General features: G+C 44.6%; 1 protein-coding gene and 1 long non-coding RNA gene across 2 annotated transcripts in view; one reads left to right on the top strand and one right to left on the bottom strand.

Moving 5' to 3' along the window:
• Positions 1–1,589: 1,589 nt before the first annotated feature.
• LOC109693968 (uncharacterized) lies at positions 1,590–13,661 on the bottom strand. The gene is made up of 5 exons (XR_002213069.2): positions 13,133–13,661; positions 7,507–7,584; positions 4,543–6,856; positions 3,594–3,823; positions 1,590–3,361 (listed from the first exon to the last, which is right to left on the bottom strand). It is a non-coding gene; the product is annotated as an uncharacterized lncRNA (long non-coding RNA).
• A 171-nt stretch (positions 13,662–13,832) lies between these two features.
• Positions 13,833–26,796, top strand: part of Btbd1 (BTB domain containing 1) — a 30,634-nt gene continuing 17,670 nt past the window's right edge. Inside the window, exons 1-3 of the mRNA XM_020175586.2 lie at positions 13,833–14,329; positions 21,755–21,911; positions 23,658–23,763. Coding sequence (XP_020031175.2) covers positions 13,932–14,329; positions 21,755–21,911; positions 23,658–23,763 — 661 coding nt within the window. The 5' untranslated portion in view covers positions 13,833–13,931. The remainder of the gene's footprint in view (positions 14,330–21,754; positions 21,912–23,657; positions 23,764–26,796) is intronic.

Genomic DNA, 26,796 nt, shown 5'->3' with positions numbered 1-26,796 from the left:
GAATGATAAATTAGACACAACTGAAGGCAAGTAGTTGATACAGTATCAAGGAATCTCACAAAATGTAGAATAAGAAAAAGAAAGAGGCAGAAATACAAGAGAGGAGAAAGGAGAGACCAGGAGATACAGCACCTGACTAGTTAGGGAAGAGGAAAGAAAATGGAAGTGAGAAATACCCAGAGAAGCAACAGAACATCTTCTTAAGTTCAAGACAATATGAGTCTTTAAAGCTGAACACAGGTAAGGAAAAAGAATAAACTCCCCTCACCAGCATCCCCAGCTCCCATTACCCTGGTCTGCTTGTTCCTTTTTTTGCCAGCCCTCCTCACTTGCAGCACACTGTGTAATTTTCTCATGCATTAACGCACGCACATCAGTTATGACCTATCTCTCCTCCCCTCCACATGTGCACTGCACTGCAAACTCCAGGAAAGCAGGAATCTTTTTTTGTCTGCCTTGTTCACTAATGAAGCCCACTGCCTTAAGCAGTATCTGGCACGCAGTAGGCCTCAGTAAAGATTTTTTTTATTGAATTAAAGTCTACACACATCTTGGCAAAATTTCATAACTCTGAATATAAATAGGAAATCATAAAACCTTTGGGACTTCCTCCAAGAGAACAACAAAAAAAAAAAAAAAAAAAGAATGGTCACCTAACACAACATTAGATTCTGGAAAACAAGCCCAACATCTTCATCTTCATCCTTAGAGAGGAAGTAAACCTTGGACCTAGAATTGTAAACTCTGCTAAACCACCAGTTATTAGGAAGGTGCACAAGATCTTCTTGGACCAACAGAATTTAAATATCATGAGAATCTACATTTGTTAGTATTTTCTGACTCCGGCACAATAATTCCAGAATCCATCCCTTCCTGGCGTCAATGGTCCCTCCTGGATTGCTGACTAAAGTGAGGTTGGAGAATGGCTTATGTACAAAGTGAGAATTTGGTTGTAAAACCAATTAACAAGTGAAGAGTGAGCTGGCCAACATGTAGATGTGATAAGAGCTTCAAAAGGATGACTTAAATATCAAAGGATCAGTGGATAGCGATGGACTCTGGGACTAACCCATGGGGACTGATTTCATCATTGTCAAATTCATTTGCAAATATTTTGGAGGGTTGATGACCTTTGTAAACTCTGTGATAAAAATTCTGTGTGTGGGTACATTAACCATCACAGTCACTCCTCACTCAATAGCTCACCACTTCTTGACTATAGTGTGGGCAAAAAAGGCAGGAAGTAGAAAGAAGTGGGAAAGACAACACAGGAGGGGGATTATGTAAACTGTACACTTCATAACCAGCCTCTGAGTGCTGGAGAGCTAATTGAATCCCTACTCCAACCATCGACTCTAAGACTCATTTATTCCATAGGCATTAGGCACTGTGGTTATAAGAAAAGGAAACTGTGAATTAGTTGCCGACACACTGACAAACTACAGCGGAGTCAGTTACGAGTGCAAATGATCACAATCACAGCATGAAGAAGCTTTGGTGCGCACGAGGTTGCTCAGGAGAGGTAGTATCTCTCTCCACCATTGCTGGGTTGATGACTGAGGCACTAAAAAGGAATGATTACCAAGAGAAAACTCACAATTTCATTTAATCTAAGTTTTACATGACACAGGAACGTTCAGAAATGAAGACACAAAGAAACACAGAGCTTGTGTGTTTTTATGCTAGGTTCGTTGAGAAAGTGGATGGTCTTAGGAAAACAAGACTGAACAAGGGAGTGTGGTCTGATGGCAATCCACTGGATGGGTTTGTTCATCTTTATCTTGGCGTCCCTGTGTCCCCAGGGATAAGGGTATTCCTTTCCTCCAGGTATGGAGGGCGGCTCTAGAAGGAAGGCTCTGTGGCCTGCCTCAAGGAGCAGGGTGAGGGGAGTGGGAGTGACTTTCCTGTGCCTGTTGTCCTCTCCAGTGCTGAGATACTGTATTTTGGAGGCAGCATGTCCTGAACCCCCAAGAAGGAGGCAAGTTGGAGAGTGTGACCCTGAAGGACTAGGATCGAGGTTGCCTTTCAAAAAGAAGGTACTTAGCTGGGCACCAGTGACTCATGCCTGTAATCCTAGCTACTCTGAGATCAGGAGGATTGAGGTTCAAAGCCAACCCAGGCAAATAGTTGGAGAGACCCTATCTCAAAAAAACCCCTCACAAAAAAGGGCAGGACAAGTGGTAGAGCACCTGCCTAGCAAGAGTGAGCCCCTGAGTCCAAATCCCAATACCACAAAAAATAAATAAATAAAAAATACTTACAGTGTGTGGAATAGCACAGAAATTGGAATACCACAGGCTCAATCTGGGAGCCATGCCCTGAGAAAGGGGGCTTAGTGAACATTTTAACAGGAGGAGAGAGCTGTGGACCCCCACCATTGCAGTAGCTTACTCTGATGGTGTGTGGAGACAAGAGAAGAGGTGAGCAGGAAGGAGACAGGCTGGGAAGAGATGAGAAAAGCAGCCTTCTAAGCAAAAATGAAGGGCTCTTGAACTGGGGCGGCTACAGTAAGAGCAGAAAGGAGAGACTAGTTAGGAAATACATACTGGAGTTGGAAGGGTTGTTGTGAGAAGCTGAACCAGAGTTTAGGAATGACAGCAGGGAGGAGGAAAGAGAAAGGTAATGGAGGGCACCAGATCTACTGAGATGTAGTAACTTATTATGGTTTTTCTCTGCAACCTGAGACAGGGTTCTCCTTCCTTATACTTGCTGCCCAAATAAAATCAGGTTTTATAAACTAGGGAAAAAAGGAGGAGGAGCGATAGTGTTAGTTGTAAGATGAAGATCTATTACAAGCTGGACATACTACATTCGGTGTTTTGTTTGTTTTGTTGCAATTTTGTTTATTTGGATCCAGAATCTCACTATATAACCCAGGCTGGTCTGGAACTACAATCCTCCTGCCTCTGCCTCCGAGGTGCTAGGATTCCCAGAGTTTACTACTGTTCTGGGCTCAGTGTCTCTCTTGACCCTCAAACAATTCTACAAGGTTCTGTTTCAATTGGGAACACATGGAGTTACAAGCAATGAATGCATAACTCACGCTGCCTTAAGCAAGAACACATTTGAAAATCTGATATAAAAATTCTACAGTAGGCTGGGCTCTGGTGGCTTATGCCTCTAATCCTAACTACTTGGGAGGCTGAGATCAGGAGGATTGCGGTTTGAGGCCAGCCTGGTCAAATAGTTCATGAGATCCTATCTCCAAAATAACCACAGCAAAAGATGGACTGGAGGTGTGGCTCAAGCGGTAGAGTTTCTGCTTTGCAAGTTCGAAGCCCTGAGTTGAAACCATAGTCCCACCAAAAAAAAAAAAAATACTAGCAGGTTGGAGTCATGGTTCCAGTGGTACAGCACCAGCCTAGAAAGCAAGAGACTTCAAGTTCAAACCCCAGTACTGTCAAAGAAAAACAAAACTATAGAAAAAAAAGATTTCTTTTAACTGTAGTGACTCAAGGACGTCAGTAGCCTTTTCCTACCGTCCTAAACCCCGTTCTCAGCATGTTGGTTTTTCACCCTTGGACTTGTTAATAGGAAACCTTTTCCTCTCTTGGATTTAATCTTAACTGGACTTCAAAATCTTTCCCAAATACCTGCTGCCAGACTCTTCCATCTCATTGGCCAGAACTCATCACATGCTCAGTTCAAAACCAGTCACCATTGGGGAATGTGTTAGAATTAAGACCAATCATGACTTTGCCCTGAAGCCAGGAAACAGGAACTCCTTCCCTGTGCATGTTGTTGACCAAATAAAATCAGGAAACTAAGAAAGAAGAAATAACTGTCAGGTAGAGGTTCTCAGTCATATTTCCAACAGGAGCATCTAAGGAGAAGGGACAAAAAGAAATGACCAAGTCAGTCTCCTAAATATTTCTTGATGGTATTTACAATCAAAAAGATTGACAGGAGGCATTGCTCAAGTGGTAGAGTCCTTGTCTAACTAGCACAAGGCCCTAAATTCAATTCCCAGTACCACAAAAGAAAAAAAAAATGAAGATAACAAAAAGATCTTATCTATGCAACCCATTTACCAGCTGGTTTGTTTAAGTATACTTTACGGTTGACATACTGTACTCATTGAGGGGACCTAGCCCATTGGAAAGCAATAGTATCATCCATAAAATAAAGAGGGTTCCTGAACCCCTGTATAAGTGATATCTTGCATGCATCCCTTAAAAACCTCCTCTGAAGGCTGTTGGCGTGGCTCAAGTGGCAGAGCCCTTGCCTAGCAAGCAGGAGGCCCTGAATTCAAACCCCAGTATTGCGAAACAAAACAAAGTAAACAAACAAACAAACAAACAAAAACCCTCCTTTGTTCATTCTGGACCCAGGTGCAACATAGAGTGGTGAAGGAAAACACAGAACTCCACTGGCAGTTCTGTCTAATATCATCTGAGCCTTCTGGATTATCAGTAAAGACTAACATGGGCAAGAACTAGTAATCTGTGTCGTCCCAGGTAGGTGAGTAACAGTGTTATAATATTCATTTGACAGATGAAGAAATAGCAGCTTAGCAAGATTTAAAACTTTGTCTAAGCCCACCTTGCTAGTACTGAGCGGCCAGCATGGCAGGCAGGGATGCTACCGAGTGGCCGACTTTCCTGAGACAGGAATGTAATGAAATGACTTCCTTCGTCGGTAGACACAACCGTAGGATATGCTATACAGTTCTGTTGAGTCTGTTGTAATCGACTGTTCAGGTCACAGGCTACAGCCTTCTCCCCCTCGCTGCAGGGATTCCAGCTGACTGTGCTTAAGTGTAGAAGGATTACTTTATAAGGAACTGAAGGAGATTCAAGGGGAGGAAATGTGGTCAGCTCCATGAGACATGTCTGTGGGACATGTTGGTTTCCAGGAAACATTTGGATATCCAAAACAAGTATTATTCCAGGAAGAATGCCAGGGTGGGAGACAGGTGCAGTATTGCCAGCACCAGCTGAATCACGGGAACATCTGAGACCATGCAGCAGTGGGTTGAGGGTGGGTGGTAGTGAGCCAAGGATGGAACCATGGTAGCATCAATGCTCCAGGGTGGGGACAGAAGAGGAGCTTGTGACACAGGAAACTAAAGAGGAAAGGTTAGAGGTACGTGCACACTTACAAGACTTACATTAAAAAACCCAAGCAAGGAACATTTCAAGGAGCGGACAGTCAATCCTCATGCCCAAGGTCACATGACAGGAAAAGCCTCCCTGGGCTTGGCAGTTAGAAAGTCACCAGCGAGCAGCCTTACAGCCATGCGGGGAAGTGGTGGCCAAAGCCAGACTATCTCAGCTTGAGTTGATGAGAAGCAAAGATACTTTGAGAGGAAGGAGGAAGACACAGAGACACTTAGAGACTGAAACCGGGTTGGGGAAATTTTTTCTGTGAGAGGAAATAGTTCTATATGTATGGGAATTAGAAGGAGTCAGTGGGCATGGAGACATTAAAGTCACAAGAAGGAAAATGAGAGCCAGCAAGGGGAAAAACTCAACAGCAAAGACAGAAGAGTTAGGAGAGAAGAAGTGGGGGTTGGGGCTGGTGGGAAGGGATAAGCAGACCTACTTAGAGCTGGGCTGATGTAGTTTCTGTTAGCTGGAAAATGAGCAGAGAGGGGCAGAGTTAAATGAAATGTGTGCACACAATCAGCCTGGTCTATATTTACTTCCCTGTAACCAGAGAGGCAGCATAGTCGAGAGACATGGACTCTGAAATCCAGGCTGCCACTCTGTTTCATTTCTGGCATGGCGTGATTTCTTGTAGTCGGTCACAGCTACATCACTGCAAAAGAGCTGCAGCAACTGCTCCGTCTGCGTGGCTAATTCAAAAGATTCAGAGAATGTGGGACAGGTAATTCCAGCTCTCCCGTGTCCCGGCAACAGCACTGATAACATGATGTAAATTAGACTAACTTTAGTTACTTATCTTATATTTCATTGCATCAAAATAGTATGTGAGACACCTAACAATTAAGTACAACTGGACAATTTAAAGAGACTAAAAAGGAAAAAGTAATAACCATGGCAAAAATATGAACAACAGCAATTGCACAAATGTAAAAAATTTACATTTAGTCAAAAGCAAAGTTGAATTATTAAGCCCTTGTGAGGTAGACCTTAGCAAAACAGCAGCACAGAAAGCACCAGTTAGGAGCTTGTCATGTGCCAAGCCTATAATCCCAGCACTCAAGAGGCCGAGGCAGGAGGATCAAGAGTTCAAGACCAGCTTAGGCAACATTGCAAGTTCCAGGCTGGTGGCCCCCACCAATAAAAGGTTCCAGTTACTATTTAAATTGGTTCCATTTTTTGAGTAATTATAAACGTTTGTTGAGCATTTACTCTGAATTTCTGATACGTATTAGTATTTGTTTCAACTTTTGAGATAAATCACATTACTACTGCCATTCCCAGTTTCCATGGACATAGAGAGGTTACAAAAATTATCCAAGGTCATGCCCAGCTGCAATTCGAAGCTGGTGGACTGACCTCAAAGCCACTTCACTGAACTCATACTCCACCAGCAGTTCTCGAACTGGTCTCAAGTCCCCTTACCATTCTTGGTCTCAGGGTCCCTTTACATTCTTAGAAATTATGAAGACTTTTCATGAAAAATTCACTTAACAAACTAGCAAGAGAAAGGAACTATTCTCGCGACGATAAAGAGCACAGCTAACATCATATCAATGGTAAAAGCTAAACACTTTCCCCTTACGGTAAGGACCATGGGGTGTGAGGGCCATCTGGACACCTGAGGTTTCACTGATTCCCAGTGTTGATTCGACTGATCTGGCTTGCTGGACTGGTGACCCCTTCCTCCGTCTCCACTCCATGTGCATCCTTCCCGAAGCTGTGCATTCAAGGAAGACCTTGCCACAATTCTGCGGTCAAAGATAAACAAGTACAGTAAACCCCAACTTAATAGTGAATTTATTACACAAGGTTTTGACCAAGTTTGGTCGAAATAAATAAACAATCAAAAGAAATGCCAAAAACTAAACATTTAAAGTTTCTCATGCACACAACACAACTTAGTTGATGTGGAGAAGCTGTCAGACCTATGTGGTCATGTGATCTGTTCAGTGTCTTCTTGCCCTTAATTCTGTGAAAATTTGCCTCCCCAAAAGCAAACAGTGCCCCAAAATCAAGGGGAAGTGAATGTGCTTAACTGAAGTGATAGAGTGACAGTTTGAGATGTGTTGGGAGTGGCTGGTCTTAATCAGAGGTTGGGCACAACAGGAGTCTGTAGGTCACTGGAGGTTTGCCCTGGAAGTGAACTGTAGGACTCTAACTCCTTCCTCTTCCTCTCTTTCACTTCCTGACCCAGAGGTGAGTAATTCTGCTGTGATGTGATACCCGGCCGCAGGCCCAAAGCAACGGAGCCAACCAATCCCAGGCTAGAGCCTCTGAAACTGTGAGCCAAACTAGACCTTTTTTCTTCTTAAGTTGGTTACCTCAGGCATTTGTTATAGTGATGGAAAGTTAACATTTTTGTCAAAAGTCTCACGGAACATGGAACAGTGTTTGTTACCTGCTTTGCCTCTGTCTAAGAAACATGTCATAGAGCACCTGCCTCGAAAATGTGAGGCCCTGAGTTCAAACCCCAGTCCTGCAAAAACAACAACAAAAAAGAAACATGTCAGAGTATATCTTACTAATCTTTTACCTAAATGCCTAGCATAAGACCTAACAAGATGGCTGTTAGGCTGTTACTGGAGTGGGAGGGTATGAGATTAGATGCTGAAAAGAGTGGAAGACTTAGAGAAACCATAAAACTGTTTTACTAATAAATAAAAGGTACCATGACAGCAGCAATGCCAGGAGCTTCCTTCTCAAAGCCCATTCAAATAGCCAGAACAATTCCTGGAATGAACCACTTTCAGCAGCAACCAAAAGACTACAGTTGAGGACGGGCTGTGGCTCAAGTGCAGAGAGCATGTCTAGGAAGCAGGGGGCCCTGAGTTCAAACCCCACTGTCAGAAGTCTACAGTTGGAATAGTCGAGTGAAAATAAATCAGCAAAAGAAAGAGCTGCAATTGTATTTATTCACACGACACTCAGAAGAAATGAGGAAGTGCCGGTCCTTTATCGCTAAGTGGGCTGATCTTACCAGGTCCCACCTATTCGGTGACATGGGAAAAGTGTATTTTACTTTTCTCCAGTACAGCTAGCCCAAGGCAAGAGGAAGGTAGCAGTCCCTTTAAGTAAGGTCCTCCCACAGGCAAAGTGACTCTGTCTCTCAGGTTCCACCTCCCTACTCCAGACTCTCCATGTGACCTCAGGATATTGTGGGGCCAGTCGGCTCCCTCAGGCTACAGTGATGGCTGACATGCAGCTGTCCCTGGCCTGGTGTTCTGGTGCCCACAGCTGACCTCTGCAGCTGGTCTAACCTGTGGCCCAGTTTTGCCTCACTTGTTCAGAGCTGAGGGCTGCTCTCTAGCTGGCCCAACCTTACCTTGGCTTTCACTGACCCACAAGCTGCACTGAATCACAGCCACATTGTCCCTGATGAGGAGGTCTGGGCAGTGGTGTCACCTCAGCCCAGCCAGGAGGTCAATGGCAGCACTGCTGACTCTCTACTCCTGGGAACTGAAAGAGGCTTAGGCACGGACACCCCATCTTCTCCACAGCCACCCTGATTCAACACCAATCACCTACAGGAGGAAGCCAAAGTCCACTCTTTCCAGATCTGAAAAGATAAGCCTCTGATCTTAAAGAGGGAATTAAAATACATCAGTTTATTGTGGGCAAAAACATTTCACCATTACTCAAACCAGCAAGGTGCAATCTAAGAACAATGACAGTAAAAAGCAGTCAGGGACCAAGGAAAAGCTCTTGACCAAATCATTCAGGAGAAATACAAGAATTTGGAGGGAAAAAAAATCGCCATTTCTTAAAAAGTCTTCTGAAATTTAACATACAGAGAAAGGTGCATTGGTCCTAAGCCTATGGTTCAGTGGATTGTCAAAAGTGGGTAGCTTTTCCCTGCTTCTGATTTTTCCAGTACTAGGAGCTGAACCTAGAGTCTGCATGCTAGACAAGTGCTCTATCACTTGAGCCACAACCCCAGTCCTTTTGTTTTGGAGACAGAGTCTGACTGCTACCTTTTCCTGGACTGGTCTTGAACTTGTGATTCTCCTGCCTCCACCTTCCTAGTAACTGGGATTAGTGGTATGAACCACCATGCCTGTAATGTTTATTTCAGCTCTCTTTCTCTCTCTCTGTCTCTTTTTGCAGTGGTGAGGACTGAACCCAGAGCCTCATGCATGCTAGGCAAGTGCTCTGTCACTGAGAACTGAGCTATATCCCCAGTTCTCCCCTTTTCTTGAAGAAAAGTCTGACCATGTAGTGATGGGATCACAGATAGAGAAAAGACATCGGAGAAGGACAAGGAGACAGACCTGAGCATCCAGGTAGCCCTGCAACTGTGCACACTGGGGTAGACTGGTAGCGGATGCACTGGGCACAGAGAATACGGAAAGAGGGCCTGGGAGGCATCAGGGAAGCCGGCCCTGCCTGCCAAGGCCTGTGGAGATGCGAGAGCTGAGGGGGGCAGTGGGAAGGAAGAAGGCGAGCATCTCTGTTCTGTTAAGCACTGAGGGCAGAATGTGAGCAGTCTAGGATGGAGGAGTCAGTGTGTGTGAGGGGCAGGAGTGTGGATGTGTGTTTGTGTATCTGTTAATTCCTAGGGTTGGGCCTCTGATAAAGGCTTCTCAGAAGCTCTCCACCCTGGAGAGGGAGAAATGCTGGTTTTCAGGCTTAGACCAATCACATTTCTAAAAGCGTCACTTCTTAGATGGAAAAAGATGAGTAACAGGGAGGAAAGGGCCCTATTGGGCTCATTGGGAATGAACCTGTGCACTTGTGTTCTCATGGTGAAGTTTGCCAGACCTGGGGCTGGCTTAAGGTTTATAAGGAACGGTGATCTTGGGCCTTCCCAATCCTCCCTCTCCTTTCCTCCCTGGAGCTCCAACTGGGGCCACAGGGGTAACTGCAGCTTTTAGACCAGGATGTGTTCTTCCATATGCTATGGGTCTCTGCAGGACACATGGGTCCTTTTCTGCCTTTAGCTCTTGACCTTAGCTTCTATTTATACCTGCAATGCTCATCCTTTCAAAGAGAAGGTAATTCAATACCTGCTGTATTTCATGCACTCCCTGAAATGTAAAAATAAAAAAATCATTAGAGTTTAATAATTGCCTTTTATGCTTTTAAAATGTCTTCCTTTCTTTGGCATTAAATTATTTTCCAAAATAGATTTCTCCTGACTACCTTTTCTAGAGTTTTACTATTTTTTTTTCTTTTTTGCCAATAGGTCTTTTTCTTATAAGTCTTCACATTTGTTCTAAGTATAAACTAGCACACGTGGTGACATATTTTACTTTCTCTAGGCTGGCTTCCAGAAAGCAAGAATGGCAAAGACAGAAGAGCCATGGAAGAAAGCTGAATTTAGCCTGGGGATGGCACATTGCCTTTGCCACTGTTTTTAAAGGCATCCATCAGACAGCAGAAGTTTTATTTCTAGCTGTGTAGGTCACACTGGGCTTCCCCCCCTGCTAAATTACAAGCTTCTCTGGAGCGGGAATGTTCCAGCCATCTTTGTAATCTCATCTCTGGTGCCTTACAATGAATGTCACAGTGAATTAGGTGGCATTTAATGAAAGGTGACACTTTGCAGCATTTCAGAGGAAGTCAAGGAAACAGTACAGATGTACCAATGCCCCTGCTAGATATTACCCGCTCAATAATTTTAAGTATTTTTTTTTTTGAGACAAGAGTTTGCTGTGTAGCCCAGGCTGACTTCTAATTCACAATCCTCTTGCCTTTCCTTCCCAAGTGCTGGGATTACATGCATGTGCCACCACACCTGGGTGCTAATTAAAAATTTTAATGTAGTCTCATCGAACTTCTTTTTTTTTTTTTTTTTTTTGGTGGTGGTTCTAGGGTTTGAACTCAAGGCCTTATGGTTGCTAGACAGGCACTCTACCACTTGAGCCATGCCACCAGCTTTTTGTGTGTGTGTTGAGTTTTTTTCAAGATTGGTCTCCCAAACTATTTACCCAGGCTGGCTTTGAACCTCCATCCTCCTGATCTCTGCCTCCCAAGTAGCTAGGATTATAGGCGTAAGCCACTGTTTAGTTTAAAAAATTCCAACCTCTTTCTTTCCTTCAAATAAAAAAATCACTCTCTGCAATGTTTTATAACAGTGGTCATATTACTCCAGTTTTATATATGTATTAAAAATCTCCAATATTTAAAACAAAACCTGAGAGTCCACAGGACAAAATGGTATGCTACATATCTCGTTCTGTAACCTGTTCTTTTCACTCAGCGTTGTAGGTTGGGGACACTTTTTACATCAGTGAGCCTCTTTTCAACAGATATTTATTACTCTATCATATGATTGATTGTGCTGTAATTTAATCAATTACCTTTCTACATTATTTCCATTTTAAAAATTAATACTTAGACATCCTTGCTTCTAATTCTATACCCAGCTCTTATTTCTTCAGGATAAATTACCATAGGTGAGGCCCTGAGTTCAAATCTCAGTACTGCACACACACACACACACACACACACACACAATTACTTAAGTAGAATTGCTTGAACAAAAGAAACATAGGTTTGAAGGTGTGGACCCACATGTCTGAATTGCTTCAGAAAGGATATGCACTTGGGCATGCCCTGCTTGTGTCTTTTGCTGGCTACAAGGGGCAGGTAGGGTATTTGTCCTACTATTTTCAAAGTCAAGTCTCCTTGCGTTTTACAGATACCATGATTTTGTCATAAATAATGAAAATATTCCTAGTATTCTTCCCAGCTTGTCTTATTCACTTTCAATTTTATTATGCTTTGTTTTTAGGTGGATAGAAGTTTATCAACTTTATGCAGTCAAATCTGCCAGTACTTTAATTTTATGGATTTGGTCTTTAGTGTTATGTTTAGAAAGAAAATTTCACCTGAAGTTTGTTTTTCTTTTATAGTTTCTTCTTGTTGTCATTTTCCTTGGTTTTCTTCTGCTTTTTCATTCTTTTTTTTTTGCTTCTTTGTTTTGAGGCAGGGTGTCTCTATGTAGCTTAGGTTGCTCTCATATTTTTTTTTTTGGTGGGACTGGGGGATTTGAACACAGGGCCTTGTGCTTGCTAGATAGGTTTCCTACCACTTGAGCCACTCCTCCAGGCCTTTTTGTTTATTTTTCAGACAGAGTCTGGTGTTTTTGCCTGGTGTCATCCTCCTACTCATATGCCTGTCTGGTAGCTGGGATTACAGGCCTGTACTACACCCAGCCCTCATAGTAAGTACTCTTGCCAAAAAATGTTTAATTTTTTAAATTTGGAATCTAACCATGAATTGTACAGAGACGACCAGGCAAACCTAGATTAGATTCTTCAAAGAAGTCGATACAACCAATTATACTGTGTGAACTTTGATTTGATTCTGGATTGCGGGAAATTATCAAATGTCTTTATTTTTCAGCACTGGGGGGTTGAACTCAGGGCCTGGCACTTCCTAGGAAGGTGCTGTCCGCTTAGTTAGCTCTTTTTGCTTCTGGTTATTTTTGAGGTAGGGTCTCACTTTGTGCCAGCCTGACTGCAATCCTCCTATTTATACTATCCTGCATAGCTGGGATGACAGATACACCACCACACCCAACTATGGGTTGAGAAGTGGTCTCCTGATCTTTTTCCCCAGGCTGGCCCCCGACTGGCATCCAACAGCAATCCTCCCAATCTCTGCCTCCTAAGTAGCTAGGATTACAGGCATGAACCACCAAGCCCTTATCAAAGGTCTTCTTTGAGCTAACTGGGAAAAGTTAAGAATGGACTGTACGGGAAATGCTACATCATAACATTCTCGATTTGGTATCGTTTGCAGCACAATGTCCTTGCTTTTAGGAGACGTCTGCTATAGTATCCGGAAGGGATGGCTTTTCCACACTATTTCACTCCTTACTACTTCGGATGTTTTCCCAAGCACACATCTCTTCCAAAGAAGTTGCCATTTTAAATGCTTAGCACCTGTAGGTCGCTCCTAGTGGGTTTGACGATGCAGTGACTTTCCTAAGAAATCCAAGTTTTGCATCCTTAGGAAGATCCCTGGCATTTGTAGCTTTCCTACAAAGCTAGTCAAGAACTGTTTCCTGGGTTTCTTACCTTCTCCTTCTAACAGCTGACCTTGATGTCAGGGCCTGCCTCACCTCGGAGCGGCATCAAACTGGACCATCACGCTGCCCAGTGGACAGCGGCCACAGTGGGCAGCACCTTCTCCCGTCATCCTTCCTTCAGGCTTCAGTGGGGGTTTTCTGGCAGAGGGATCAGAAGGAGGGGATTCAACCACGGGGCTGAGAGCTGGAGGAGAAAAGGGGACGGGGTGGGAGGGGATGATCTGGACAGAGCCAGAGGAGCCAAGAGGGTGAAGGACCTGCAACCTGGGGAGAGATCCCCTATCTGTGCTGTCAGGGCGTGAGGAGTCATGGTGTCCCCTGCCCCGGCCCCCGCCTCTTCCAGGCGAGAAACTCCTCCCGGGAAAGGCCTAGGGCCGCACGCTGGATGCTCCGGGGGACGCAGGAGCTGGGGACTAGGCCTGAGGGAAGGAGGAGGCCGGGCGCGGGCCGCCCAGATCCCAGGGAACGTGAGACCGCATCGTCCAGCAGAAACTCCGCAGGCGCGCGTCCTAGCTGAACGCCTCCGGGCGCGCGCGCGCCACAGCAGCACCGCCCCCCGGGCACGCGCCGCGCAGGCAGGCCCCGCCCGCGCGCCGACTCCGCCCCTAGCACCGCCCCCTGGGCATGCGCCTGCGCATTGGGGCGGGGCCGACGGGGACGCGCGCGGCGGCCGGAAACGCCTTTCCCGGAAGACAGGGGGGCGGTGCCGGCCTTCGGGGGCGACCTCGGCGATGGCGGCGGGGAGGCCGGAGCTCGCTGCGTGAGCCCGGGAGCCGTGCAGTTGCAGGATGGCCTCGCTCGGGCCGGCCGCAGCGGGCGACCAGGCGCCAGGGGCCGAGGCGGAGCTGGGGGCCGCAGCGCCGCCGCCGCCATCGCCGTCTACGCTCGGGCCCCTGCTCCCCCTGCAGCGGGAGCCGCTGTACAACTGGCAGGCGACCAAGGCGTCACTGAAGGAGCGCTTCGCCTTCCTCTTCAACTCGGAGCTGCTGAGCGATGTGCGCTTCGTGCTCGGCAAGGGCCGCGGCGTCGCGGCCGCCGGGGGTCCGCAGCGCATCCCCGCCCACCGCTTCGTGCTGGCGGCGGGCAGCGCCGTCTTCGACGCCATGTTCAACGGCGGCATGGCCACCACGTCGGCCGAGATCGAGCTGCCAGACGTGGAGCCCGCCGCCTTCCTGGCGCTGCTGAGGTGAGCGGCGCCCGCCGACCTGGGCCGCGGTCGCCCCGGAGCCGGCGGCGCTCGGGGACGTTGGCGTCCCCGGGCAGTCGGCGAGCGTTTGCACCGTTGAAAGCGGCGGAACTGTCGAGCAGGCTCCGGAGGGGACCGGGCGGGTCGTCCTGGGTGCCCGTTTGCAAGATTTCTGTTTCTGCGTGGAGGGGGAAGGTAGTGGATGTTTTGGGGTGTTTTTTGCACCTTTTAAAAAGTTAACGTGTTCAGGTCGAGCACTGGTGGTTCACGCCTGTAATCCCTGCTGCTGGGGAGGCTGAGATCGGGAGGATCGAGACTTGAGAGCAGCCTGGGCAAATAGTTCACAAGACCCAGAGCAAAGACGGCTGGAAGTGTGGCTCAAGTGGTAGAGAGCCTGCTTCGCTAATGCGAAAGCCCTGAATTCAAACCCCAGTGCCCACCCCTCCCCCCAGAAAAGGAAGCGGTAAACTGAGGCTATATATATGGTAACGTATCTGTTGTGAAGAGCTGGGAAGCGAATACCCCAAGCAGACAAGCGCGGCCTCCCCTGCCTTGTGTTTGTGTAGACCAGGTAACGTTTGCTCAACAGTGAATCCCGCCACTGGTGCTGGAGTTTGCGTCTTGAGGATTTGAGGGTGGCAGATGGACATCTGGTGGGCTTTGTGTAGAGGTTTAGCAGTGCCCGCTTTCAGCCACGGCGGGCCTGTTAGGAGGCGTGGGCGGTGTTTACCCAGTTTCACAACTGGGACGATGGGCCAGGACAGTCAAGACACTCCTCGGAGGTAACCGAGCCAACACAACGTGTGTTGTTTTCAAAGTGGGGAGGCTGGAGTTGGATAGAGTTGAGGACAGGGAAGTCGCGGGGAAATCTGTAGGAAATTGGGTGTAAAGTCTGGGGGAGTGGCTCAAGTGGTAGAGGTCTTGCCCAGCGAGCCCAAGGCCTTGGGTTCAATCCCATAATGAGTTGGACAATTAGAAATAAATGCCAGGGTCCCATTAACAAATGGATAAAGTACAGGATAATTAGGACAGAAAAAGTAGAACTAATTAACAAAGAATGTTTAACCTCATTAGAAAATAAGGAAGTGTAAATTGAAACAGGTACCTGCCCCTTAATCCCACCACATTTTGTAAAGAAAGCTTTGAGGAGTACTTTGTCACAAAGATGGTAGTAAGAACCCGTGCAGCCCTGTAGCTTTTCTTTGCACACTTTGAAGCATTCAAGTATTGCAAAAATATTTACAACAGCATTCTTTTTGGTAACGAGGAAGAAGTCAACTGTAGGGCAAGGTTAAGTAAACAAGGACAGGTTCACTTGATGGACTACAGTGCTGGCACTATGACATGTATGAAAACATTTACAATAAGCATCTGGGATTGTGTGTACCTTTTATACAGCTTTGAAAAGTAATGGAACAAACATATACCTACATGGTATATACAAAGATATAAGGAAACACTTAAATGTTAGCTAAGCCAAGGTGGGACGATCTTGGTACCTTTCCTCTCTTTGTTTCCCATATTTTGTAAAATTTAAGTCAGTTACATTTGTGGGGGAGGGGGAGCCTCAAAAGTTAGGATCTAGGTCATTCTGGTTTTTGGGTTGAAGTTGATGGGAAGATTGGGTGTAGCTTGTGTAAGTTTTCTGTATTAGAAGTATATTTCAGAATGATCTAAGGCCACCTGCCTTGTAGTCTATCTCCATGTTTGTTAAAATGTGTAGATCCCAGCTAGGGTCATGGTTCCAGTGGTAGAGTTCCTGCCTAGCAAGCTCAAGACCTTGAATTCAAACCCCATACCACCCAAAACTTGTGCATCCTGTCCTCTCCTTATCTTATCAGATCTGGAGGTGAGACTGGGGAGCATTTTTAATACTCTTTAATATTTATGCTGGCCTAATTTGGACAACCCATCTAAAAATATTAGTTACCCCTTTCTTTGGAAAAAAAAATTACTGAGATTGTTAAAATAGAATATAGAATGGAAAACAGCTATTTCATATTTTCACTGAAGCCGCTTATCAGTGAGTCCTTAGTAGAAACTAATAAGTTAATTTTGGAGTCCTTAAAATGTAGCACAGTGCAATTTGATTCCTCATTTTCTATTTTTAGAGTGTTACATTTTCATGGCATTCATCCTTCAGGTTCCAGTGATTGTTCTATTCTGAAATGGAAGTGTAGACTGATGTTTAAAGTAGGTGTGGCTGGCTGTGAAACACAGACACTGTTTATCAATAGTGTACAACAAAAACAATATTTCATAGTGCTTGCTGTATTGGAAAAGCAGCTAGCTGGGGACTACTCCTACTGTTTTTAAGGGTTTTGAACTTAGCTTTGAAGCCCTTGCAATTTGAACTCTTTGACCTTTAAATGATGTTCTTCATCCCATTTGACAAGTGCTGTGTGTCTCCCTGGTGCCAGTTATCATTTTCCATGTTGGGAAACAGCAGTGCACAAGAAAAAGTCCCTGCCTCATGAAACGTGGGATAGTCTAGGTAAAGGGAGTCTAGGGTATAATGTAATGTCAAGTACTGAGGAGTACTTTGAAGAAAAATGATCAAGCCATGAGAGAAGGGGCACTCGAAACAAGGAAAAGCATGTTTTAGGCTTTTACATTTCTTCTGCTGGAGGAACTACAAAAGCAGAACAGTGCTATTTGAGCAGAGTAAGAGGGAAGTGTTAGAAGATAAGGTTAAAAAAAAGGTAGGCCGGGCAGGATAGCACAGAGCTTTAGACTAAGGAGGAACTGGGTGTCTGGCAAGTGTAGGATTTGGCAAGGGAATGTGGAACCCTATTTACATTTTTAAAAACTCCTCTGGCAGCAGGTGGATTATGCCTGTAATCCTAGCTGCTCAGGAGGATCGAGGTTCGAAACCAGCCTGGGCAAATAATCTGTAAGATCCAATCTCGAAAAAACCTGTCTTGCGCGCGCGCACACACACAAATACAAAAAGGGCTAGTGGAGGGACTCAAGGTGTAGGTCCTGAGATCAAGCCCCAGTACTGCAAAAGAAAAAAAACAACCCTCTGGAGATGAGACTATAGCTGTATAAATTTGGTGAAAGGATGATGAATTAAGAGTCTTTCCTGTAGTTCAGGCAGGTGGTGATGGTATACAGGGGAAGGAGCAATGGAAATGATGACAAGTGGTCAAATTCTGGTCATATTGTGAAGGTAGAACCAAAAGAACTTTTAAGATGCCGAAGGAGAAATGTAGAATAGACAGGTGTGTTGTGAACTTTAAGGAAGAACTTCTCATTGAACATAATTTGAAAACTAGGAATGAATGATATTTAATGAAAGTACCTAGGGAAGGAATAAAGGTTGTGAGGAGAGGACGGGATGAGCCCTAGGTCTTGCAGTGGGCCTCTGTTAGTGGAACTAGAAGGGAAAGCAAGGATGTGGTGCCTTGAAAGTCAAGTTGAAGAAAGTGTTTGAAGAAAGAGCTAGTGGAAAACCTTGCTAATTGTTTAGAGTTTGACACGGAAGCTGTTGATAACCCCGTCAGAGTGATTTCAGCTGACTGGAGTAGGGAGGAGAGAAAATGAGGTGAGGAACTGGAGACTGCTCCTCTCGGGAGTTTTGTATGGGAGAGCAGAGAAACAGCAGTTGGCTGGAGGGAGCTAACTATTCCTCTGGCATCTCCAGCTTCCTCCTTCCTCCCGCTACTGTACTGCTTGCATACTCCCCCATGCGCATTTCCAGACCCTAATTTCCACCTGGACCTTCGCAGAGGAATGTCTGCTACCCATGCAGGTGGACGTGTCATCAATAAAAATGCCTGGTTTACCTAGTGCTTACCATGTGCATTTGCCGTTCCTAAGCACCTCGTGCACTCAGGTCCTCCCTGCCACAGTCCTATGAGGCAAGCACACTTAGCATTATCCCTGTTATCAGTCACCTTTTGCTTATTAGCCATAAATCGAGAATCCTAAAACTCAGAGGCTTAAAAGTCCACTAGTGTATTCCTCTTTGCGATTGTGTGATTCAGCTGGGGAATGACTTGTGGGCGAAGCTCCAGTCTGTTCTACAGACTTCTCATGTTTTGGACCATTCCTGAGGGTTTCACTCTCCTGCACTCCATTTTTTCTGCATTTCTCTGCCATACTGCTACCTATAGACTTAGCTCTGCATTCACTCTGTTAACCATTCTCTCAAATGTAAACATGATTTAAAAATAATTCTCTCTAACATGAGAATATTGTCACCTCATTCCCCTGAATCTTCTGATAACTTTTTGTTATGGTGGTGGTACTGGGGTTTCCTGAGTAGCTAGGATTACAGGCATGAGCCACCAGCGGCCAGCTAATAACTTCTTTTTGCCTATAAGATTAAGTTTGAACACTCTCATGGGTATAGGAGACCTTTGTGATTTGATCTGTTTTTCTTCCAAACTCCTGATGGCCTTTTTCTTGTTTTAATGCCTGCCTTCTAAGGACTCCTTACCTTCCCACTTAGCATCTTTCTGCCTGGATCTCCACACTTACCCTTCAGGCTCTGCCTCACTGCTATCCCAGGCAGAATTGTGCGCGGCCTCATCTAATCTCATAGCATATTTTGGATACCTGTTGTGGGAAAACAAGCCACACCAACACCTGTGGCTTAAACAACCATTTTATTATCCTCCCTGGTGTGTGAGCTGACTGGGATATCCAGAGTGGTTGGTTGGCTTCTGTTTGGTCTCATGCCTTCTACCAGGTAACAGCTGGGGTTGGAGTGGTCAAAGGTTTGACTCACATTCTGGGTGGCTGAGTCTGTTTCCCCAACCATGTAGTCTTGGATCCTCACCATGTGCCTTCTCCAGCTGGTCTCTTCTGCACAACAGCTTGATTTCTTAGCTGATGGCTCCCAAGGGTACAAAAGCAGAAGCTGTCAGGCATCCTTAAACTGTAGGCTGCAAACTGGCCGCATTTCTCTGCCACTTTCTGCTGGCTAAGAGAGTCATACCAGGCCTGCCCAGATTCATCATGAGCATAAATACTGAAGCCATGATTTATTGGAGTGCATCTTAAGAGGTTAGTTGTATATTACTGCCCAGGGCACACTTTAAACTGTAAGCTTTTCATAAGCCAAGCTATTACACATCTTTGTAGCTCTAGGACTTGTCACAAGGCCTGAAAACATAGTCCCTCAGTAGACATTCTTGAGTTAGATGAATACATCATCTAACATACATAGTTCCTCATACATGAGCTTGTGCCTTTTTTCTAATATAAAATCTAGTTTTTACCTTAGCCTTTAAATTTTTTTTTTAAAAATTAGATTAATTGTAACCTAAGTTTTTATCTTTTTAGGAAATAATATTTGGGGAGAAAACAGGAATAGTTTGACATAAAATCATTTCTCTGCTGTTTCCTTAGAAGTTGTATATGAGAGATAAAGTGGTCACTTTAAAATAAACAAAGAATTGTCGTAATGTCTCACATTTAAGTTTTAATTATATTTTTTAAATCTTGACATATTTAGTTTTATATTATAGGAATTCTGATAAATAAAAAACTGTGTAAGTAAAATATGAACTGAGATGATTCTTAAAAACCGTAAGTGTCTAGTTCAAGAAGAGAATTGAGCATGCAGTTAGCTAAAATAAGTGCTAAGAAATATGAAAGACAGTTATGGAGAAGAGAAGAGAGAGAGGCTTCACTGGCAGCAGTGGAGAAAACACAAGCAGTGATGGATGAGGTAGAGTGGCTGGATCTGGAGCTCAGAGTGCAGAAGCTGAGGGATTGTGGTGGAGGTGGGAGCCACAGTCCCGCAAAGAGGAAGGAAGAGAGTGTGAAATTAATTGAAAGCCTGCCTGTGGACCATCCTCTTAACCAACTGCTTTGTAACAGACTACCTAGGGACAAATAGAACTGCTGGCCTGGCTTGGGGACCTCCTAGTAAAGCTCTCACAATGGCATCGAGCAGTCCTTGACTTCAAGTCTGCTTCCCACTCTAAGGCAGGGTGCCAGTCAACAAGCCTCCCACATGCTGGAGCTCCCAAGCCAACCTTTCTAGAATAGAAAGGAGATGGTGTTACTTGGAAATCGGCCAGCTATTAGATTACTGAACTCAGTGACATTCATCACTTGACATACATGGAAAATCAAAAACAGAGAACAACTAGATCGCAATGAGACAGGAATTCAGAGGTTGGAAGGGAGCTTTAAAAACTTAGAAATATCATCTTGGAGACTTGAGAAAGTTTTGCTTCCAGGAAACTAGGACATAATGCTGCAGAAATAAAAGCAGGAATTCTTTGAAATTTAAACATGATTGCTGAGAAAAGAAGGAAGGCTAGGGAAAAAAATGCAAAGAACTCTTCCAAAATGCACAGGGAATTGCAGGGAAAAATGACAACATGCATAAATAAATAGCTGACATTTACCGAGGCTCATTTTTAGTCAGGAACTATTCACAGTGCTCTGTTTCAATTTGGGTGAATTTTCACATCCTAAAAAAGGTTCTGTTGGTTCTCATCGTTTTAGAGAGGCACGCAATGGTAATAACTGTTTTAAAGTCACATAGCTGGCAAGTGATAGAACAGGCTCAAACCCAACATTCCCTTCATCCACGATTTTATATATATATATATATATATATATAATTTTTTTCTTTTTTTGCAGTACTGAGGTTTGAACTTGGGGCCTCAAGCTTGCTAGGCAGGCTTTCTACCATTTGAGTCACCTAGCCTTTTTTGGTGTTGGGGGTCTTTTTTTTTTTGGTGTTGGAACTGGGGTTTGAACTGAGGGCTTCACACTTGCAGAGCAGGCACTCTATCACTTGAGCCACTCCTCCAGTCCTGTGTTGGGTATTTTTGAGATAGGGTCTCACTTTTTTGCCCATCCTGGCCTAGAACAGGTATCCCCCTAATTTCTGTCTCCGAGTAGTTAGGATTATAAATGAGAGCCACCGGTGCCCAGCCTCAAAGCTATTTTTGATCCCCAGTTGGGTGAACCACACATGTGAAACTTGTGAATATGGAGGACCAACTGGCTTGTTAAAATTGCTTTATTTGGGCTGGGAGTGTGGCTCAAGTGCCTAACAAAGACAAGGCCCTGAGGTCAAACCCCAGTACCACCAAAAAATAAATAAATAAATAAAATAAAATAACATCGCCACCATACCCTGAGCAGCTCTGGGTGCTAATCAAAACTCTGAGGCTTCTGCTTAGGTCAGTGTGTGTCTCATGTTCTTCCCTTCAGTTTCCTCTATAGGATGGAGAAACTTCCTGCTTCTCAGGAAAGAGGAAGAGTAAAATCAGACATATTTGCAAATGCCTGTTGGCATTTGTAAATATCTGATGCACACTTCACATGGGTTTCCCAGTTTGCTTGTTATCTTTTAAAATGATTCTCGTTAAGTAAATCCTCGGGTTTAACACTAATGGATTGCTTCTCTAAATCAGTGCCCATCATTGCTGCAAATTCCTCTTTGCTTTCCAGATTTCTGTATTCAGATGAAGTTCAGATTGGCCCAGAAACAGTTATGACCACTCTGTACACCGCTAAGAAATACGCAGTCCCCGCTTTGGAAGCACATTGCGTGGAATTTCTCACCAAGCATCTCCGGGCGGATAATGCCTTTATGCTGCTCACTCAGGTAAGCACACGCAGCTGAGGTGGGCATCATCGTGGCTTAACACTTGAGGACAGCCATAGTTGTACGTGAATAATACTTCCTGGGGAATCTTTAAAGTGTGTGTAGTTGTTTTTACACTACTATTCAGGAAAGTAGGTCAGCTTTGTAAGATTTTAGCTAGGAACGCAAATCCTAAAGGTAAGAAGGTGAAGCCTTAGAGAAGTGGGGTGTGGTGACTCCACCTGGGATGGGAGCTGGGTTAAAGACCCACTGTTGATCTTGCAGTGTCACACCGTGAGATCTTCAGCTCACCTTCATGCTCAGTGTTTGCTGGATCCCAAATAAAAGCTGAATGTTTCAATTCCAGAGCAGTTCTAAGACTGTAGTCTCCATATCAGAATCTGGAAGCTTTCTGACCTGGAATTAGAATTCTAGGTTTATATGAAATATTCCTTCTTTCACATTTTAAAGTTTTCACTAAGTACAGTACCCATAGAAAAAAGGACATGTATTCTAAGTGTACAAGCTCTAGTGAATTTTTATAAACTGAACACACCTATGGATACATTAACCAGTCTTCAACATACATTATTTAACAGTTGCTAAATGCCTATAGTCTGAACTTCATACGTTAGAGATAGAAATAGCTTCTCTTTTTCGGCAGTGTTGTAATGCTCTTGATGGAATGTTTCTGCAGTTACGTCTGAGGTAGTGGCATGTGCCTGTAGTCTCAGCACTCAGGAGGCTGAAGGTCACTTGAGTACAGAAGTTGGAGACCAGCTTAGGCAACATAGTGAGACCCTGTTTCCAGTGAGACAAGATATAGTCCTGTTGAGTTTTAGTACAGAAAATGTTGCTGATGGCCCAAGCTCAGCCCTTGTTCTCCAGGTGGGAAAATTAAAACCTGGGCTCCCAGCAGGAGGAGGCAGGGCCCAGAGCTCGTGTTTCTAGTTCATGGTTTATTCTGTCACATAGAAAATGTTTGATACCATTTAAAAAGGCTTCTGTTGGGCTGGAGACATAGCTCAAGTGGTAGAGTACCTGCCCAGCAAGCATAAGGCTCCGAGTTCAAACCCTAGTTATGTTTAAAAAAAAAAACTTTTATCATTAAATATGTGTAGTTATAGGAGAAAGAATGTGCTGATCTCACCTCTTCCCGGGCTTAATTAGATAATTACATGCCAGACCCTATGCTAATAATTAGCAAAATGTACTAGGAAAATATTACGTGCCAGGCACCTTTTTAGGCATTTTCTATATATTGGTTCATTTAGTCCCTATAATAACTTCATGAACTCCTTCAGTCCTTACAGTATCTTTATGAAAATAGTCAAAGCAAAGGGGTAAGGTGGGACATACCTGTGATCCCAGTGCTTAGGAGGCAGAGGCAGGAAGATTGTGGTTGCAGGCTAGCCTGGGGAAAAAGTGAGACCCTATCTCAGAAACACGCTGGGTGTGGTGGTATATGTCTATAATCACAGATACCAGGCAGAAACAGGAGGATCTGTGTTGGAGACCAGCCACACACACAAGCACAGGAAAATAACAGTAGGACTTTTAGTGGAATGTGCGAGCATTATTTGAGCAAGGCACTTGTATTTGTAGTTTTCATTTCCAATTGTAGAATGAAGTGTTTTTAAGAACATAGAGATATTATAATTATACTTAATCCTCAATTGCAGCTGATTACAATATCACCTTGGAATATGTACAGCCTAAGGGTGAAGTGAGTCCAAAAGTAAGATAACTGTCTCTTTATCTGTTTAGGCTCGATTGTTTGATGAACCTCAGCTTGCTAGTCTTTGTCTAGACACCATAGACAAAAGCACAATGGATGCAATAGGTGCAGAAGGGTTTACTGACATTGACATAGGTAAGTCCCCTGAGCTGAACTTGCCATTATAAGTACAGCAGTGCCTCATCAGCCTTACTGGAGAACAAGGGATGATTGACGTCTGTGTCTTTAAGAACTTTGCTTTCTTTCATTTTGGTTAAAATGTTTCTAAAAGTCCTAACTGCATCATTGCCTTTTAAGAAGTGCCAAATAAGCAAGAATGCCAACCACCTGTATGGTGTTATACTAAGGTCCTAGAGGAAGTATAAAGAAGGGTAAAACATGATTTGTCTTGGTAAGGACACATCCAGTTGGAGAATCAAGGGACAAAATGTATGAAAATTAAGATTTATGACACTAACAATCCCCAATACCACCAAAAAAAATGACAGTTTAATAAAGGAGGTGACATACAGCAAAATGTGACTTTTGCTTTTCCTAAATTAGATAGCTCCAAAAAATGGAGCGATTACTTCAGAGTGGAGTAGTGTTAGGGGAACTGTGACAAAGGAGGTTCTGGTAATGAGGCTTAAAGGATGGGCAGTACCTGGGCTGGGGAGGAATGCTTGCCTGGGGTGCCTGGTCCCTGGGTTTGCTCTGCAGCACCTGGCGGGGGGACAGTATTTGAGCAGTGAAGAGGACAGGACATTTGCAGCACGTAAACCACGTGAGGACACGTGCAGAGCAGGGGTGTCCTAAGCAGCCTTGCCCGGTGCAGAGGGCCCCTGATGACAGCTCAGGGTCTGGACTTTGTCTTGTAAGAGAGTGGAGAGCAAATGCAGGCTGTGGTTTTACATCTTTACAGTGCCATCTTCTGGGCTCTAAACTCATGTGCCCAATTGTGTATTTGACATTTTTATTTGGAGATTTATAGGCATTTCAAATAAAACAGCTGATGGAGAACCAGAGTCCCTTCACTCTGTTGAGTCTTTTCTGTTCCTTTCTGACTCTTTTTCAGTTTTCCTTATGGTGATGAAGCCAATGCTCAGATAAGATCTCAGAAGTGACTTTTGATTATTTACCCTGTGCCCCACATGCAGTCTTATAGCAGGTGCCCACAGCTCTACCTTCAGATGTGTCCTGAATCTGACTGCCGCTGCCACCTGTCTGAACCACTGCTTTCTCCCACCTGGCTAACCGGGATGTGCTTCCACGCAGTCCATTCTCTACTAGCAGCTATAGCAGTCTGCATAAATAAGAACGGGTTTGTGCCCCTTCCTTGCTCCCATCACTTCTTTGCTTCCATTTCTGTTAAATCCAGTTGAGACTCCTTGCAGAGCTTAGAAGACCCTGCACTATAGGCTGGTATCAGTCAGGGCAGATTAGGCTTGGCTGTGGAAACAAATAGTCCCCAAGTACACACTGGCTCATACACCCACAGAACAGCCCAAGGCCCTCTTAGCAGGCAGCGCTTCCTAGGGCCTGGATATCTTCTGACTTCCTGGGGGCTGGAGAAAGTGTTTGCAGGGAAAACTCAGTATGTTAAAACCCTTTGTCCTAAAGTAGCCCCTTTTCTTTAGTCCTTACTTCATTGTCCAGAATTCAACCACAAGGTCTCAATTAACGTCAGAGAAGGTAGGAAGCGCAGAGAAAGAGGAAACGGATATTTGGTAATTTAATTTTTGGCCTTCCTTTCTCCTCCTTGTTAATGATCCATACACATTAGCCAAAATTACTTAGATTTCAGGCCTTTACATGTGTTAATCCTTTTGATGGGAATCTTTTTTCTTCTTTTTTGTTTTGTTTTGTTTTGTTTTTGCTGGACTGGGATTTTGAACTTGGCCTCATGGTCTACCACTTGAGCCATGCCCCCAGTCCTGTTTTTAGTTACTTTTCAGATAAGGTCTTGCACTTTCCCCTGGGCTGGTCTTGCACTTTCCCCTGGGCTGGTCTTGAACTGTGATCCTCTCTCCATCTCCCGAATAGCTGGGTTTACAGGCATAAGTCTCTGTGCCCAGCCCTCTCCTGAATCTTTTTATGGTTACTTGTTTTTAATCACTTAGCTCTCAGGTTAAGTGGGACCTGAGCAGACTCTCTGACCTGTTTAATTAGGGCAAATACCTAAACAATCCCTGCTCCATTTCTCTCTGATTTATTTTTGTCAGTATACATACTGCATCTGAAGGTCTTATTTTCTAGGCATTTGTGTTTGTGTTTGTTGATTCTCTACTTTCTCTCCTAGACTATAAGCCTTTGTCTTCCTACCGCTGTAGCTCTCCTACGGAAGTCAGCGGAACACAGTACATGCTCAGCACACATTGGTCAGCCAACCAGACACCCAGGCTGTGTCTGCAGAGATGCCCTGCCCTCCTACCTCCTGTAGTCTGCTCAGTCAGCCAGGGTGATCCTCTGAGGACTTAACTCAGATTACACCACTGCAGTGACTCACTGCTTGAGAACTGACATCCTGCCCTTATGCATGCTTGCATTCTACTGAAGAAGGGCAAGGACTAGATGGTGTTCTCCCAACACATTCACCTGTTTGTTGTAGTGAGCACTGCTGACTTCTAACTCCCTTCCTGCTCACAGCCGTCACGTGCTCCATTTGTTCTCAGTCAACTCTCACCTGAAATAATAGTGCCCGCATCTGAATGGCTGCCGCCTAGGAAGGGTTTTATAAATAGCCCTATATCACCCAGGCCGTGGGGCCTGGGGAGTAGACCCCTAGTAGTAGTTATTGGTTTGAGTTGACTCACAGTGGCGTATGTTGAAATCCAGTACTGTATTGTGTTTGTGAAACATCATCTCTTGTGTTCTTAGGGTCCTTATTAGGCTCTTGGTAGAATTTCTTACTTTAACACACCACCAGTAGACTCGTGTGCCCAAACAGATTGCCGCTGAGAGAGAAGGAGCCAGCACTGGAGCTTTTATATAGTGGTCTTAGACTTGGGGGCTTCTCCCTGCAGTCCCATAGAGTGTTCTAGAGGGAGCAGTACTGTTTTTCTCTCGGCTTTTTTGCTGAAGGAAGAAGATACTTTAACATATCCCTATAACAAAATGAGTTTACATTACTGTCTTTGATACTAAGCACGTATTTGACTTACTGTATGAATGTGTAAACCGTTGCAACAG

Source organism: Castor canadensis, chromosome 19 (assembly GCF_047511655.1).
Source record: "Castor canadensis chromosome 19, mCasCan1.hap1v2, whole genome shotgun sequence".
NCBI lineage: Eukaryota > Metazoa > Chordata > Mammalia > Rodentia > Castoridae > Castor > Castor canadensis.
Note: the sequence above shows the minus strand (reverse complement) of the source record. Positions and strands in the feature narration are given on the sequence as shown.